Below are 19122 nucleotides of genomic sequence, written 5' to 3'. Positions count from 1 at the left end.
CAATCATGCATAAACACACTAAACGCCAAGACACACATTTTGTTCAGCTCTGTGTGCGGCAATCAGAGCTAATTGGCCATTCACCCTCTAGCTGCTACGCTTCAAAGCGTGGGAAGCTATTCCAGGGATATCCAAGTGGGTGTTAAGCACAATACAACAGGGCTATTTGCTACAGTTCGATCGCCGCCTCCTCGCTTCAGAGCTGCTCGAAACCACTGTGAACACGGAAGCAGCGTGCATGCTTCATTCAGAAATAGCAAGCCTTCTGTGCAAAAGGGCCATAGAGAAAGTGCCACCCTCTCTGAGCGAAGTCGGGCTTTACAGCCGCTATTTTCTTGTTCCCAAGAAAGACGGCGGCCTCAGACCCATATTAGATCTCAGGGTTTTGAACAAGGTGCTTGCAAAAAGACCGCTCAAAATGCTTACAATCAGGAAACTCCTCGCGATGTGCGCCAGGGGACTGGTTTATTTCTCTCGATCTGAAAGATGCATACTTTCAGATTCAGATAAATCACCGCCACAGGCCATTCTTGAGATTCGCCTGACGGCCAGGTTTATCAATACACCGCCCTTCCGCTCGCCTGTCCTTACTTTCACGGGCGCATGGATGCGGCGCCGCACTCCCTGCGGAGTCAGGGTTTGCGAATTTTGAACTATTTGGACGACTGGCTGATTATGGCACAGTCACATATGGAGCTTCTGTCTCACAGAGCAGTCCTCCTCAGCCATCTGAACAGTTTGGGTCTTGCAGTCAATTGGACCAAGAGCTCACTACAGCCCAGTCAGACAATTTCCTTCCTTGAATAGAACTAGACTCGCGGGCAATGACGGCTCGCTTATCTACACAGCACGCACGCCGTGTTCAGCTTGACTAGCCGCATCTTTTCAGATGAACAGCCTCACGCTCTGAAGAAATTCCAGAGAGTGCTAGGTTACATGGCCTCAGCCGCAGCAGTACTTCAGCTGGGTTTACTGCACATGCGCTCGCTTCAGCATTGGCTAAACACCCGCTGCCTCGCCGGCTTGGGCCACAGGCCGCCAGCCCATCAAGGTGACTCAGACCTGTATTTCAGCTCTGCAGCCCTGGACAGTGGCCAAATGGTATCAGCGGGAGTGACAATGGGAGCTGTATCTCGCCGAAAAGTCATCTCGACAGATGCGCCCAACACGGGTTGGGGCGCGGTCCGCGCAGGGCTCTCCGGTTTTCGGCCTATGGTCAGTTCAGGAAAAGCTCCTTCACATAAATTATCTGGAAATGATAGCGTCGAGTACGCGGTCGAGTACGCCGCGGCGCTTTCTCCCGGTCATTCAGGGTCACCATGTCCTGGTCCGCTCGACAACAGATCTGTGGTATCCTACCTAAACCGCCAGGGCGGTGTCAGATCCAGGAACCTATTCCATCTGATCTAAACGCATACTGAGTTGGTCCCAGTGTCACCTGCGCCGCTGAGGGCGACGCACGCGCCAGGCCACCTGAACGACGGCCCGACAGACTGTCCAGAGACAACATTCCCCAGGGAATGGTCCCTGCACGCTCAAACAGTCCAGACGCTATGGCACCTATTCGGCAGAGCAGAGACAGACCTCTTTAGCGCCCAAAGAGAACTCTCACTGCCCAATATTTTTCTCGAAGCGAGGACGCCGCTGGCCCAGGACTGGCCCAGATGCCCGCTACGCCTTCCCTCCCGTCTCGCTATTGCCACAGGTAATGCAGAGGATCAGGGAACGCATCACCGGTGCTCCTCATAGCCCCGCTGGGGAGAATCAGACATGGTTCCCGGAGCTTACGCAGCTGTCACTGACAGCGCCGTGGCCCATCCCAGTGAGAGCAGATCTCCTCTCTCAAGCTCGTGGCACAATCTGGCATCCCCACCCAGAGCACCGACAGAGACCTGGACCCGCGGACATGTGGGGTGTCGTCGCTGCTCGTATTTCTACAAGAGCTGCTGGATAAGGGCAGATCCCCATCCACGCTCAAAGTGTATGTGGCGGCCGCTGCGGCGCTCGCTGAACCCCTGCACGGCCAGTCATGGGGTAAAACGAGCTGGTCATCCGCTTCCTCAGGGAGCTAGAAGGATGAACCCCCACGCTCCCATCGGTTCCTATCTGGGATCTTTCTATAGTTCTCAAACTATGTAAGCCCCCTTTCGAACCACTTCAGTCTGTGGATTTGAAATAACTTTCACTCAAAACCGCTTTTCTGACTGCCCTATCATCAGTCAAACGCGTGGGAGACCTTCACGCGCTGTCTGTCAGCGCCATGCGGTCTTGAGTTTGGACCAAGTGACTCCAAGGTCATTTTAAAGCCTAGACACGGCTATGTTCCTAAGGTGATCGGTACTCTTTCAGAGCACAGTTCATTTCCTATCGGCGCCGCCAGCACCCGATAGCTGAACGCGACGCCAATCTCCTTTGCCCGGTCAGAGCACTGAGATTGTATACTGCGCGCCCGCCGCTTCAGACGCTCTGAGCAGCTTTTCGCTTCGCTCGAGGGCGCACCAAAGGTCTCGGCCATCGAAACAGACACTATCTAGATGGATAGTGGACGCTATTGCTGCTGCATACGCCGTCAAAGACCTGCCATGCCCGTTGGGCATTAGGGCTCACTCCACTAGAGGCATGGCATCCTCGTGGGCATGGTCCAGCGGGATTTCCATTCACGACATATGTGTGGCAGCGGATGGACTTCCTCCACCTTTGTCAGATTTTACAATATGGAAGTAGCGGTTTAATCACGCTACAGCTCCCCTGGTGAGCTGCACTGATGGGACACATTCCACACAGACCGCACCGCGCTCTGTCGCTCCCTTCCCACTATGTGCTTATGTATTACACAATCAATGACCCGCATTCTTGCCGGCCAAATATTATTTCCCCACTCATAAGGGCTCCCCGGTCCCCCTTAATTCAATGGGGCTCATACAGTGGATGCTTGGCACGACGGCGCTGACAATGGGTTCCCGTGAGCGTAAGCTAGCTTACGCAATACGAGAGAACCTCTCGTAAGAGAACGTATCGGTTACCTAACGTAACCTCGGTTCTCTCTAGATGAGGGAACGAGTATTGCGTAGCCGGCCGTGCTCGCGCCACGAGCGACTTTTCGCTTCAGTCAATGAAAACCAGGGTTCCAGCCTACGAACTACGCTTATATGCACTGAAGTCACGCCCCTCATTGGATGCGAGTTCGCCCAAGTTCGTCTATAGGCTGCAGCAGTTGCCGCAGAGCAACCTATGAGCTCGCTAGCTAGCCCGCTCAAGGTCTGCAGTTGCCGCACTGCGTTGACAATGGATACAAAAATTAAGGATAATTTTTTGGCTTCAATATCTCAGAAAAGATGAATCTTTCCCGTAGCGTAAACTAGCTTACGCAATACTCGTTCCCTCATCTAGAGAGAACCGAGGTTACGTTAGGTAACCGATACGTTTTCATTAGCTGACATGCTATTTTATATAAACATGTACATATTTTACTAGTGGGACTGTTTCCAGACAGGATTCAAAGTTTGACATTTGACATTCAAAGTATTGACATGTCCTAATAGGCAAGTTCTAGTTACATGTAAATGTTGTTATTTACATTGTATGCTGTATGATATAAATATGATATGTAATATGATATAAAAATAATATGAATGTTAGATTATATTTTAATGTGTTTATGCTGTCTCGTTATCATCAACAAACTTGTGCTTGCAAATATCTGTTCAGGTTAAAATGCACTTTAAATATGCCCATATTAGAAAATCAGCATATTATCATATGTATGTTGGATCAAATAAATGCAGTCTTGGTGAGCAGAAGAGACTTCTTTTAATGGTAGTGTAGGTCTAAAATTAAGTAAAGTCTTTATGTAAAGAAAATATATAGTCAGATTACTTCTTTTAACTTAAAACTTGATTTTGATCATTAAGTCTCCTCACATTAATTCTCTTTGTCACAATCCTCATTGATGGGCCCAGAGGAGTGTCCTCAGGTGTGAATCTCATCAATATTCATGATCGTTCACGCCTCCTCGCATATTACCATTCAGCTCTAAAATTGTCACACAAAAGTTAAATGACTATATTGTTTTGTATGAATGAGTGATCAGGATGATTTTCACATCATTTTGTAGCAAAACTCTAGGCTACAAGATCCAGTTCTCAAAAGTCAAATGTTTAGTATGTTTAGTATGTGTTATATGGCCTTATTTCAGTGACTTAAAATTTTCGTTTTTTCAAAAACCATGCATAAACATTATTTTCTCAAAAATACAAACCTGTACATACATGTTGCTCACATATTATTGTAGCCCAGTTTGTGCTGAATACAGTGTTATCAGACTTTAGCCATTAATATGTTTTTAAGCAACTGAAAAAAGCACAAATGTCAAGGCATGTCAAAACTTCTCCAGGGCCCAAAACACCCTCAAACCCCAGAGGGTTAAACAGTGTTCTGTCATCATAGGTGGAAAATTGCACATTCGGGAAACGTTAACAGAACTGAAATAAAATCAGCAGGTTCCAGTATTTAAAAAAATATGGAACCAACCCTACTTGCACAGAGCAATATCAAGCCGATAAAACATTTGACTACAGAGAATAATTAGAAAAATGTATATGGACTATAGAAATGTCCATGACCATTTAAGTTTGTTATTATTATTTCGATGACTTTTCCAGCTCTCAAAAACACAATTTTAAATTTCCCTGATATTTCCAGGTTTTCCCATGACCATAGAATGCCCCAAATGACCAATTAGAATCAAATATTCCAGAGAGCTCTGTAATAAGTGGAGCTAATATGTACTACTACATCAATGATTTATGTGTAAACCATGTCCCCACCCGAAATTCTTTTTAGTTTTTACTGTCCAGACTTAGTGCAGAGTTAACACATGTTTAAGGAAATTTATAAATTGAAGGAAAAAGGAAAGAAAAACAACACTCATTTTTACTTTCACTGACAACACCTTTTTGGAGAAAAGCTGTTAGAATGGGAAGCGTCCAACACCATAGTCCTGAGGCACTCCTAAACTACAGTGTGAATTCTAGCCATAAAGCACAGAAGCAATAACTCACATCAGTAAGCTTTACCTCAAGCACAAACCTGTAAATGCACATGGAACCATCCTCTCAGTGGGCATTTTTTTCCCTGGGCCAGGTGTGAATTTGAGGCTAAAATGAGGTGCAGAGGGGGCACAGGGGCCTCATAGGCCATAGAGCAGAAATTATCCATCAGACAAAGAGCAATGTAGCTGACACAGTGGAGACAGACAGAAAGAGAAAAAGACAGAGAAAGGGAGAAATGTAAAGATAAAACTTTGTGATTCATTCAGCAAACTCAGTATTCCCACTCAACAAGTCAGCAAGACTGCAAGGATAAATCCCACGGCTTTTCCTTTGACATTACCCCACTACCAATATCATAACCACTCTATAGCTTGACAAATCAACTCATGACACACACGCTTATATGTTTAGGCTATCAGCAATGGGTGACCAAAAGAAAGCTAAAAAGTGATCACATATGAAAGAATCACGGCCCGTAGAGATGCATTGAGGCTAGCTTTGAGCAAAAGAAACACTTCAAAGCAGTCAATTTGTCTAGCAGACCACATGGATCAAGGTAAACTCATCTAATGATTGAGCATCTATTGTTTCTTTGACACATGCTTTGGGAAGGCAGTAATGACAAATCAGTAGCTTCCCATGCTTAAAGTATGACCTGGATCTCTGGGTTATCACTTTCCACGTGATACCTCTGAGGCACTTGAGCAAGTTCTGTAACAGAGGATGAAGTTTACACAAAGACAGAATGCAAGAACACTGTCAGCCCAAATCAACATCTAGTGAATGATTGAGTGGCTCTGTGACATTCTAGTAGCAATAATACCACAGTAATGAAATCGGAAACACATATACATACATAATGTCACATTTTCATATCTTCAATATTATCTAATAAGATTTAGAGATTATGCCCTTACTGCTTCACACTAGGTAAACTTACATGTGATGGAACATTCTCAAAATTCAAAGATTGATGAATGCATCCAATCCATCTAATTCAACAAGTAGCTCAATAAAGAAAAAAGTAAAAGAAAAAGACAGGCCAGGGCATACAGCCATCAGCACATTAAGCGACTGAGCACATTTATTTGCTGAAGCAGTGGATCTCTTCAGGGGTTCTGAAGCACATTGCTGACTTCCTTCGTGCTTTCTGCTGAATCTGATGCAAACGTGTAGAATTGCGACTAATGCTGACAGCAACAATCACTACAAATCTAAAACACAAATGCTGATGTAAAAAGTTCTACCCTAAACAGAAGACTAAGGCAGGAATTGCCTTCTTAATAAATGTTTCAGCTGCTGACAGTAATGTGATACCAAGATACCAATTGTTGTCTCAAATCTTTTGATCATAAATTGAATTTAATATTTCAGGAGAAATAATGCAAATTTCATGTTTTGCTACTGAATGGTGAATGCTGACTGCAGTCTAACATTCTGCCTAACTCCTTTTGCCTAACACACACACACACACACACACACACACACACAAGAAAGTCCAATGGGTTTAGAACAACATAAAGGTGAGTATATGACGACAGAAGAGATTCTTACAGTATGTTTCCTGGAAAACCCTTCTAAAGCTGGCTTCTACTCTATGATGAAAGCTCCTGCTAAAACCAGCACCTCTACCATCCAATCAGCTATAGAGAAAAGATGGGCAGGAGAGGTGGTGCTTTCCCCAGCTGGAGATATCACAAGGTAAGCTTTCAGGGGGCTCCCTTTTCCCTCCTACATCCTGGGGTGGCACTAAAACTGCTGAGATGCTCCACATGGACTTGCCCTCCTCTTCCAAAGACTAATTGCCCAACAAGTTCGCATGGGAAGTCGGCGTGCTGTTTCCGAAGGTTCTGGTACCCTAGGATCGGCAACAGTATGCCAACTCACTGACCTGCCCTATCTCCCATCTGACATTTTTGGAATGGCTCAACAATAATTACTTTCCCTTGTGGCACGACTGGTAGCTTGTTACGTCAGTTGCATGGGAGACCACAGTTCAATCCCCATTCAAATGAGGAAGTAATCACTTTCTCAAATAATAATCAGTGTAGATGTACATTACTTTTCCCTTAACACAAATGATATTGGTACTATAAATGGGGCAAAGACTTATTACAGTGATATCTGAAAAAAAATATCCTGGTAATGAATCCTCTGCCATGATGACATTTACACTGCTCTAGTTTCCAACTCAAACTGGGGAAAGATTTTGTTCCAATGACATTGGGTCTTTTTCAAGACACATGTCGGCATTTGCGTTTCTAATTTGTGCATTTTTTCCAAGCTTTAAATGTTATTATTATTATTTATTTATTTTTAATTTTCAGCACAGATTGTGGGGGAATTCTGCAGAATGGATTTAAAGGTGAAGTGTGCAATTTCATTGTAAAAAACACACAAAATAAGGTTGACAAATATATCCAGAAAATAAGCGTTTTGGATAATTAGATGTGATCTAGGAACTTTATACCGCTTTCTGCACTGGATACCTTTGAAAAGACTGTATATCTCTCACATCCTCAATATCATTCACATCAAAAATCAAATATGGCACTACAATGAATAAAGTCAATAGCAAAAATAATAGGTGTGTTCGACTTGAACTGTGCCTTGCCTTACCAACCAGTGAGATTTGCCACTTGCAGTCAGGGGAGGAGTTGAAAATAGAGCTGTCAAGCCATACACTTTTGGCTTCCAGTCGTGTGCTGAACATACATCACCTACGGAAGATTGCACAATGTTTTTTTTCTTTTACAGAAAAAATGGAATTAAGATAGACAGAACTTTTAATTTTACATATAATAACCATAATTATTATTCATTTGAAAAGGTTACGTGCTGCTTAACCCTCTGGGGTTGACGGGTGCGTCCTGCTGGATATTTTCGTAATTACAGCGGAAACAACTTAAAATACTTAAAATAAAGTACATTTTGGGGCATACAGATAAGTGTAAGACATCTTTAGAGACTATAAAGGGTCTTCTTTTATTTGTGTACACTCACAATAACAACAAAACCTTGTGCTTTTGTAAAATAAAGAAAATAAAAAGGGTGAGCTTTCAGCTGTCTCTGTGTTCACGAGCATATTTCTGAAACACGTCACAAAAATGAACTGAATACTTATCACACAAACATGAAAAATATGTCTAAAGAAAGCTTAAAAAGTCTACTTTTAAATAAAACTATTCCAATTTAAAACAAATAATCTCCTGCAATGTAATCTGTATGAAACAAAGAGATGTACCATTTCTTCTGGCTCAACTCATTAAAGCTAATGTGATATGCGCCATTCATACGCTAATGTGCTGAGTGGCCACTCCTCCACCCTCTAATGGACGACACCTGCACCTCCCCGGATGGATCGGAGGCAGACCTCTGGCCCCTGGCGGACGGAAAGCCCCCACCGCGTTTTTGGTGGACGGTAGGGGTCGTCCCCACTGCTCTAGGTGGTTGGTTGGGAGCCCCTCCTCCCCTCGCAGTTGGCGGCCACTCCTCTGCTTCCAGGCGACCAGTCTCCTCGTCCTCTGGTGGATGGCCGTGGCTGTTCCATTGGGGTGGATGATAGTGGTGAGGACTCTACTACGGTGCATTCCTCCTCCTTCCCAGGTTTCGGCACCAGTGTAAAGGGATTAATGGAAAAGAGGAAGCGAGAACCGGCTTGAAAATATTAATAATAGTTTTAATATAAAACTGAAACAAAAAGACAAACACACACACAAGTGTCCTTCGCCCTGTCACAATTACCATACTTCTCTTATTTCTGCCATAGATTGATGGCAGGTAGCTTAGTATGTGTAGTATGCCATTGCAAACTCAGCTCATGAAACATACGACACCATTGTCATTGGGGCGTCTAGCCAATCGTGAATAAGCTGGAGCATTTTTGGTCCCAAATGTGTTCTATTGGTTGAGTCAATCTAGATTCTGTATGTCAGGCTGATCGGGATTCTCAAACAAATAGGACAATGTTATGATAGCACCACAAAGCCACACTATTTATACTTTTTGGGAAAATAAATATACAAATGGCTTACCTACAGTTGTCTTGGAATATAAATCCAAAAATATTCAAGAAGCAAACATACCCCATAAGAGTTTCACTTTCAATACAGACAGGGCGAGGAGGAAATCAACCAGGGAACACATTTGTAAACACTACTGGGAATCAACAATGCACATCTTCAGCTCAGGGGAGGTGAAAGTTGCTAAACACAAGCGATATACCTGGCCAGTCGACCCGGAATTACCCGTTCGTTCCCAGTAAGACACGGGACGAGACCGGCTCAACCCGGAGATTGTAGAATCTTGCAAAGGTGTTGGGTGTAGCCCAGCCCGCTTCTCTGTAAATGTCAGCTAGAGAGGCGGCATTGGTCAGAGCACAGGAGGTCGACACACTCCTGGTGGAATGGGCTCGTAGCCCTGCAGGGGGCGGCACGTGCTGAGCCTGGAAGGCAACAGCTATGGCGTCGATGATCCAGTGGCGATCCTCTGTTTGGAGACAGGGCTTCCTTTCCGCTGTCCACCAAATCAGACAAAGAGATGCTCAGAGATCCTAAAGCTCTGGGTGCGATCCAAATAGATGCATAAAGTGAGCACCAGAAACAGCAGGACTCCAGGCACGTTTTACTGACAGAGAGCACTTGAATTTCTTCGACCCTCTTGATGGAGGTGAGTGCCGTCAGGAAGGCAGTCTTCAAGGAGTGTGCCTTAAGCTCTATTGACTCTAAGGGCTCGAAGGGAGCCCCTCGCAGGCCTACGGAGAGGTCCAATGAGGGAATGAGGTGTGGCCTGGAGGGATTCAACCTCCTGGCACCTCTCAGGAACCTGATAATCAGGTCGTGCTTCCCTAAGGACTTGGAGTCCACTGTGTCATGGTGTGCAGCTATGGCAGCTACATACACCTTCAAGGTGGAGGGGGACAGCCGTCCCTCCAACCTCTCCTGCAAAAAGGAAAGCACAGAGCTGTCTGCACATCTCTGTGGTCTTCGTGTCGGGACTTAGTGAACAGATGCCACTTCAAGGCATAAAGGTGCCTCGTAGAGGGGGCCCTAGCCTGAGTGATGGTGTCTACCACGGCAGGTGGTAGGCCACTGAGGTCTTCCACGTCCTGTCCAGGAGCCATACATGGAGGTTCCAGAGGTCTGGTCACGGGTGCCAGATGGTGCACCGTACCTGAGAAAGAAGGTCCTTCCTCAGGGGAATTTGCCTGGGAGGGGCTGACGCGAGGTCCAAGAACCAAGTCTGGGTGGGCCAACAGGGAGCCACAAAATGACCTGCTCCTCATCCTCCCTGACCTTGTACAGGGTCTGTGCAAGCAGGCTCACTGGGGGGAACGCATACTTAGTCCTGACGGCCATCTGTGTTCCAACACGCCTATACCGAGGGGAGCCTCGGTCAGGGCGTACAAGAGCAGGCAATGGGAGGATTCTTGGGAGGTAAACAGGTCTACCTGTGCCTGCCTGTATCGACTCCAGATTAGCTGAACTACCTGAGGGTGGAGTCTCCACTCTCCTTTACGGGCGACCTGTCGTGACAACGCGTCTGCCATGGTGTTGAGGTTGCCCGTGATGTGAGTAGCTTGCACCGACTTGAGGTGCTGCTGACTCCAGAGGAGGAGACAGCAGTTGAGTTGTGACATGCGAGGGGAGCGTAACCCACCTTGGCGGTTGATATATGCTACCGTCGCCGTGTTGTCTGTTCGAACCAATACGTGCTTGCCCTGGATCAAGTATTGCCAACAACTCCAGGCAGTTGATGTGCCAACGTCCAAGAATGCACTTTAGCATCAGCATCTTGAACGAGAGTCTGTGTAAAGCCTGATTCAGAACTCATAAGTCCAAAATTGGATGCATCCCACCGCCTTTTTTCTGTACAATGAAGTAGGGCTGTAAAACCCCCTCTTCATCTCGGCTGGAGGGACAGGCTCTATCACATGCTTCCGCAGAAGGGTGGCAATTTCCACGAGCAAGGTGGAAAAAGGTTTTTCTTCTTAGCGGGTAGCCGTGAGACGGAAGACTCCCATGGCGACGAGCAGACGGGGTGCGGGATCTTGAGCTGCTCCGGGGCAGGATGTGCTGAATAGCCTCCGTCTCCTGCTTCACCGCCAAGAACTGCTGGGCAAAGTCCCCGACAGTGTCGCCAAATAGGCCAGCCTGTGAGATGGGGCCATTCAAGAAGTGTGCCTTGTCGGCCTTGTGCATCTCGACCAGGTTAAGCCACAGATGGTGCTCCTGGACCAACAAAGTGGACATCGTCCACCCGGCATGACCTTTGATGCCTGGAGGGCAAGGTCGGTTGCCCAGGCACGAAAGACAGCGATCGTGGCCATCGGAAGGCAAGCGATATCGACAGCAACCAGGGATAACACAATCGGAAGGGCATCTTTAGAAAGACGCGTCTTGAAAAAGACGTTACGATGTGTGCCGCTCTTTTAGAATATACTCTAGTGATCTGCTGAAGCACCCAGGGGCGATCTCTGCAGTGCACCCATGCAGAGAGGGGAGACAGCCGCTGTAATGCGCCGTAAGGTTGCAGCAGAGGTGAGGGATGGCAATCGCTTGACTCAGCTTGAACCATCGACTCTTCGGCTCTGAAGAGAAAATCTGAATAAGCGGTATGCACGTCCCCCTCCTTTATACCCGTATGTCCAGGGGAGGGGCATGCAAATACCACTCACCAATTCACATTGACCTTTTATTAAAGATCAGAGGTGTTGTGGGTTATTTATTTATATTCCAATTTATCAGCATATCTGGTTACATCTCCAAAGACTGTGTTTAACTGGATTCTAGAACACAAAGTACAGTCTGTCCTTGCTTCCTTCAATGTAATTACTTTTACAAAATAATACATGTTTTATGGTAGGAATCAACTTAAGAGTCCATTCTGAAAAACCGCAGAGCCATCTATACAATCTATGCTCAAAAACACCTTTCAATCTGATATAGCGATACCTTCGCAGATGCCAATGAAGATCTCTAATATTTTCCCTCTCAAGTTGATACAACACACTTAAATGCAAAGTCAACAATTTACAGATTTTTTATACAGTATATTAACATGCAATAACTGATAGAACGACAACGTTTCTATTGATAAGTAGGCTAGCAGACATTATTAAGTAAAAAATATAGTGAAATGAAGTGTCTTAAAGGGATAGCTCACCATTTACTCACGCTCATTTTATTATAAAACCCATATGATTTTGTTTCTTCCATGCAACACAAAAGGAGACGTTAAGCAGAATGACAGTCTCAAGCCTTTTCACACCAAACGTGAAACTTCGGTGTGATTTCACACCTGGAAATAATGTTTGTGCCGAATTGTGCACAGACAAAGCAACGTTTTTTAAGAAACGCAACAATAAAATTTGAGCTATGAATCACGTGTCAGGAGCTGCTGCAGTTCCCAAAACCAGCTGAACAGGTGGCTAAAGCACAGAAAGCTGTTTTGACCATTGATATTAAAGCTAAAAAATAACTCCTGAGGAAATCCTGAACCAGCAATGAGGATGTGGGGTTCTCTTAACATGTAAATGATATTGCTACATCACTGCCTTGCATAGCCTTAAAAAGCTCAATGATCTTACATGGATCATCTTCATAATGTATTCCATATTGTTTTTCTTTCCTTTGCATTTATTCTTATATGAGTTCTCTTATTGTCACATTTATGTGTTTTGCTCTTGTTTTCATGTCTTTTATTCTCTAGTTTAGTTCCTGTTCTGGGAATGTGGTGTTTTGTCATGTGATTTCCTGTTCCTTCGTGTGATTTTGTCATGTGTTTCCCCTGTTCATGTGTCTTGTTTTCATTGGTTCATTGTTTGATTGCTTTGTTATTAGTCTTGTCTTTAGTCAAGTTCATGATTTTAGGGTTTCTAGATTTCAAGATTCATAATAAAGTGCACTTGTGTTCATTGTCTCTGCCTGTGCCCAGCTTATATCTATAATACAAAATATTTTCACCAAATATTAATAACATTAATGCTGTGGCTTGCAGTGCACTCTTTGTCTTTGCATCAAATGCCTTTGTATACCAAAAACGTGTTAGTGTCACCTCAAAATAATTATTTATGTGTAATTGTTAATAGTTGTTACCAGCTGTTGTCGGCAAGTATTAAATTATCAAATAATGGGTCAGACTGAAGATGGTTTTGTTGGATGAGGTGTTGTATTTCTTGCATTATATAGACTCTTTGGCTGTTTAAATGCGGTCACGTTTAATTAGTAACACGTTTTGAAAAATGCAATAAGATACAATCAATATAGTTCAAATTGACAACATCGGTTACAGCATTATACAGTATGTGTGCACTACACAGAGAATAAAAAGAAATTCTTAACATGCATGCGTGGCAGTGGCATATAATCACTCTTAGTTCAAATGATAACATGTTTTAACCGTTAATATTATTTTTACACTCACATCTTTTGTAATCACCCCACAGTCTGTGTACACATGATAATACTGCCAATCAACTCATCCAGCAGGTGAACTGAAATAGTTTCTGATGTGTCTCAGAGGCTTTCTTTCTTGTTAAGCAAATCGTTTTTCGATCTGCTTGTAAAGTATTTCTTCTCATCTGTCATAGGCGGAGGAATCTCAAAATTGTGACGCCTTTGTTGTGAAAAGCCCTTCCATCACTATTCAAATTCATTATGTGGAAAAAGATACAATGAAAGTGAATTGTTATTGATAATAATATACTGCTTAACATCTCAATGTCAAATGAGCTTGGAACAGTATGAGGGTGAATAAATTATGACTACATTTTATTTTTTCGGTATACTATTCCATTATTCACAAAAACCCAAGGCACTGGGCAAAATAATGTGAAAATGATTAGCCTATGTGTGGAATATGCCATCTCTATAATAGCATAATAGAGTGAAAATTATTTCCTCACTGAATTATTAGTCTGAGGGTTATGATCACAGACGTGTTGAGTGAAAATGTGCATGGAGCATCAGAGAGCATGTCTGCATTTTCATCCTCATGCTGGATTTCAAACTGGCTTTGCACTGATTGCATGAGCTTTAGAAATGCCTTTGCCATGACCCAGTATTCTGGGTAAGTGACAGATGATCCCTCTGCACATTCTTTTTAAGAGAGCCATCTGGGCCGACAGGCCTGAGCGCACTGTATTTATCTGTAAAGTGGTCATAGACAATGCGGACCAAATGGGGGAAGGGACAGTGAGACGGGTACTCACTCTTTTGTGCGTGTGTATTTGTGTGTGCATGAACCTGGACAGTGGTGTCAAATAATGAATTTAGACCTACAACATTTAAATCTGAACCACAGTGACAGGCTGGTGTAGTTTATGTACGGTTCAGGAAAAGCATGTTTTTAAAGTGATAGTTCACCCAAAAATGAAAAGTATGTCATCATCTACTCTCATATTGTTCTAAACCCATATGACCTTCATTATTCTGTGGAACACAAAAGGCAAGACATTTTTCTTTTAAGAAAGTTCTGATCGCTCTTTTCCAGTTCCAATGAATAAGGACTAGGGCTTTTATAGAGCTTTAAAAGGATGCAAATGTATTAGAAAAGTATCAAAAAAGTGATTAATATGACTTGTGTGCTATATTCCAAACCTTCTAAAGTCATACAATCCATTTATGTGAGGAACAGGTTGATATTTAAGTCGTTATTCACTGAAAATCTTGACTTTGATCTTCTTTAGAGAAATATTGATGTCCAATTTTTGAACAAATGATTCTAATGAGTCAGAATACATTTCAATGAATCAGTTTATCCATAAGGGGAAGATAACAAGTCTTTTATTTACACAAAGCTATTGTATGACTTCAGAAGACTTGGAAAATAATGCACAAATTGTATGGATCCCTTGCAGACGTGTTCAACTTTTACTCTCTAACACTACTTTTACAATGCTATTGCATCCTTTTTGAAGTTTAAAAGCTCCAGCATTCATTCATTAATTGTATATAAAAGAGTGACAAGAACATATCACCTTTAATGCTTATTTGTATTTGTTCTGCAACATGTTAGTTTTGTGATTTTTCTCCTGTTCGCGCACATTTCTGAAACTTCGGACCTAGAAGAACTCTGCTTATTTCGAATTAATCATGGGTGTGGTTTGGACATGATGTTCTATATTTGCAATTGTGCTAGCTGAGGAGATTGTAGCTAGCTAGTTTACTATCTTAACATTAAAAGGGATAACTTTGTAGCCCGACTCCGAGGTTGACTAACGTTGTTCTATTTTACATAATGCTTAACATAAACAAATTTTAAAACTGTGTAGTGCAAAGAATAAATTCAGGCTAAATTAAACTTTATTGTTCCATGGAAAAAACAACAAAGTCACAAGGGTGAGTAGATAATTAAAATATTTTCATTTTTGGTTGGATTATTTCTTTAACCCCACCCTAAAGTCACCCTAATGCATGTGTCCTAATCTGGGCTGCAAGGAACAGTGGTGAATAAAATAATTATTCAAGTGTTCTGATCTGTTTTAGAATTACTCAAGCAAACATTCAAGCAATCCTAGTACAGTCTGCCTGGGCCTATATAGCTTAGATAATTCAGATAGTGAAGAAGGATCAAAGTAGAATATCTCTCCCTGCTTTGAAGCAAACACAGAGCAAGACTTATTTACTAAACCCCATTATAAATCAATACTACAGGCACACCAAAACAGCACGTCCAGACCTCCTAAGCAGCTGATGTCCACATTCAGATGTCGCTCAGAACTGGCACAAGGTCTTCAAATGAGATTAACATTAGAATAGAGAATTTGGGCTAATTAAGATATACACAGTAATGACAACACGGCTAACGTCATATAGCGAGAAATCCCTTGTTGATCAAACCTTATAGCTATTGTTGTTGCATGGGCACAATCTGTTCTGAGGGGCAATCCTGAAAATCTGACTCCGTAAGCACACATTCCAAGACAATGGCAAAGACTAATTGGATATCAGTGAGGACTGACCTTTTATTAAAAAAAAATTACATTTGTGTTCTAAATACCAAATGTTTTGTATTCATAGGAAAATTCTGAATCCTTGTACAGGCACATTTTACAGATGCGTAACTCTCAAAGTACCTCTGAGAATGTCTTTATCCATTACCTCTGTGTTGGAACTGAAACACGGCAAACATTCTTAGTTACAGAGAGAGCTATATCCTGAGGGAAGATCATTAGATAAGACAAAGTCACATCTCAAACCTCACAAAGGCCAAAGAGTGATTAAGGGATATTAGCCCTGGCAAACACAGAGAGGGGCTGCAAATCATCACCTTACCATGTATTTGTAGCAAAACAACAGGCTTAAGAGGAAAGATGTTGTGCAAGTGTTCAGTTTTAATATGATTCCAGAAATCCTGCTGTTTAAACAAGTTACAACAAACTGTCTTTAATGAACGGGGGTCAGTTAAGACAACTGGTGTCTTTCAGACCAAGACTGAAATGAAGGAGATACTGTATTTAAATGTCAACCACAGCTAAAAGCAACAGTACTTCTTAAATTCGACAGCTAGCAATAAAGTGGCATAGGAAAACAGTCTTATAAACAGATTCTTTATTCTTTTTGAAGAGTGAACATCCCATAAAGGGATTGTTCACCCAAAAATAACAATTCTGTCAACATGTACTCACCCTGATGTTGTTCCAAACGTAATTTCTTCCATGGAACACAAAAGGAGTTTTCTGTCTGTTGCTCACTTCGACGTTGTGTCGAGTGATGCGACACTAGGGGACTTTCTTGAAGGCCTCGGTTACCTCTGAACTTGAGAAAAGGCCAATGAGAATTTGTCAGACAGAATTTGCATGTCCTTCCCCAGGACAAACCGGTATAAAGGGAGGGAATCTTGCATCTGTTCATTCAAACAGAGGCTTTCTCACTGGGTTGTTGACGCCATCACTTTGGCCTATCACACACTGGCCCTTGTGTGGACTAAACCCCCTGTGTGTATTTTCTACGGTACGGTCCCCCTACGGGCAGACCCGCGTCTCCCTTGGGCAGTCCCCGCTGCCCCCCAGAAGCTGTGTTTGTAGCAAATCCTCCCTCTAAACAGGTAGGATCAACCACCGCACCATTTCCACATGTGGCCTGAAAACCCATGTGACGTATTTCGCCACTCTTTACCTCCCTCCAAACTGAGCAGGTGGTGGTCTCCGCTGAGTCTTTTCCCCCTGAAAGAATAGGAGTTGGAAAATAACGCCATTCCCCGATGAGTTTGATAGCGTTAAGATGGCCCCAGCTGCTTTAACTCTATGCGAGAAATATAGAGAAAAGGCGCGGCCTGCTCCCATGATTGGCATGTCGCTTCACTCGACACAATCAGGGAACGGAAGTTACAACAGTAACCTTAAACTGTTGTTCAGCAGGTGTTCAGAAGTTTTCCAAAAAGTTCGCCCCAGCGAGCTGTATGGCACTTTTCCACTGCGCGTTATGGTTCGCCTAAACTCTACTCGCTTTACTTTTCTGAGCTTGCATTTCCATTGCAGTTTAGTGCCACCTCAACGTGGGTGGGATTATAGGCTGATCGTCATAGTTGTGCCGCCTCTACTGCCGTGACATCATCTTAAACACGACACAAACTGACCAAAACAATAACACAACCGCTAGCTGTTAGCTACTATCTCATTGTGCTGCATAAAGCAGTTGTTGCATGGTGATTTTACACAAATGTAACAGTTAAATATGCCTGGTTGTTTTAGAAGCAAGTTTACAGTAGCTGGTCAACTAAATAAAGTGAAGCTTTCAAGCAAGAATATAGAGGTAACATAACAAAATATACCATCCTCCATCGTGGATCAACGCCAGTCCAGGGCATTCTCCCTCCCATTGCTCCTCGGTTTAGATAGCGTCCATTTGGTCGAAACACTTCCACTTTTCCTTGATGGTTCTGTAGTCACTTTAAAAATTTTGTAACTTTTCCCTACACTGTTGGTAGGTCCGATGGTAGCCGTGTGCAGCCAAAAGTTGATACTCTTCCTGAGAGACTATCGTTCATCGCTAACGAGTGGACCTCGTTTATGGATTACAGCATGATTTTGCGCACACCCATTTATTTTTCACAATTCAAAACTTTAAAACTAGAAGGTTGATGTCACGTGTCGGAAATCCAGTGACGCTGGTAGTGACGATTCTCCCTAACCAATCAGTCATCTGCAGGATTTTGACGTCACATTTATTATTGGCTCGGCTAGCTTTGAACCTCGAATGAGGTGGTACTAAAAAAAGTATCATGTACCATGTACTATCCACAGTGGAAAACCCCAAAAAAGGGAGCAGAGTCGAGTTTAGTCGAGTTGTACCATGCAGTGGAAAAGCCCCAAAAATGAACTAAAAAGTACATATTTTTTGGCCAGATTTGGTTCTAAATGTCGTCACCACCGTTCGTTCTTCAATTTCGTATATAGTAAATTGGGGCCTTAAAGCTGTCAGTCCCTAACATTTTGCGTAACATCTCCTTTTGTGTTCCACAGAAGAACAAAAGTCCCCTGGGTTTGGAATGACATGACGGTGAGTAAATGATGATGTAATTTTCATTTTTGGGTGAATTATCACCTTCAGCAAGTGTGGAGCGAAAAAGGCCCAACAGCTGTAAGTAACTAACTGCCCAGCTCATCGTTAGATAAGATTAAAACTCATTCTTGGAACCTCAGAATCTAAGATTGCTTTGAGGTAAACATTCCAGTGCACATATCAACACAAGAACACTTGAACCCTTCTACTGCAACTGACTGTAGAGAACACAAACTCACTTGTCCTCTGTGACAAATGACAAGATGATGTCCAGCACCTTACCCTGACCCTTTCTCTAGTAGTTGTATCAGCCATTTTCATTTCAGTTCAACCACTGAAGACTGCAACCTTCTCGAAGAACCAAAGCAATGAGTAAACGTGATCCACAATCTCTATCATTTAATGACAATCCCAGATATGTTATTAGGGTTAATTTGTGGAATAATATTGAACATTATGAGTTGTATAAACAGACATTGTTTGCAACCCCTTCGGACAGGTACTAATTACAATTAATGCCATAACAAGCGTTCTGATCCCATTTCAAACGCTATGTGACATCTATG

General features: G+C 43.1%; 1 protein-coding gene across 2 annotated transcripts in view; it reads right to left on the bottom strand.

Annotated features, from left to right (window-relative positions):
- The window catches only part of LOC127634886 (solute carrier organic anion transporter family member 5A1), a 93334-nt gene that overhangs the window by 58863 nt on the left and 15349 nt on the right, over positions 1-19122 (bottom strand). Inside the window, exon 1 of one of the 2 annotated variants that reach the window (XM_052114622.1) lies at positions 7671-7774. The exons of the other annotated variant lie outside the window; for it this stretch is intronic. Within the exon in view, the coding sequence (XP_051970582.1) occupies positions 7671-7764 (94 nt within the window). The 5' untranslated portion in view covers positions 7765-7774. Of the gene's footprint in view, positions 1-7670; positions 7775-19122 lie in introns of those variants that run through there. 2 annotated transcript variants of the gene reach the window in all.

The sequence above is a fragment of the Xyrauchen texanus genome, chromosome 42 (assembly GCF_025860055.1).
Source record: "Xyrauchen texanus isolate HMW12.3.18 chromosome 42, RBS_HiC_50CHRs, whole genome shotgun sequence".
Classification (NCBI taxonomy): domain Eukaryota; kingdom Metazoa; phylum Chordata; class Actinopteri; order Cypriniformes; family Catostomidae; genus Xyrauchen; species Xyrauchen texanus.
Note: the sequence above shows the minus strand (reverse complement) of the source record. Positions and strands in the feature narration are given on the sequence as shown.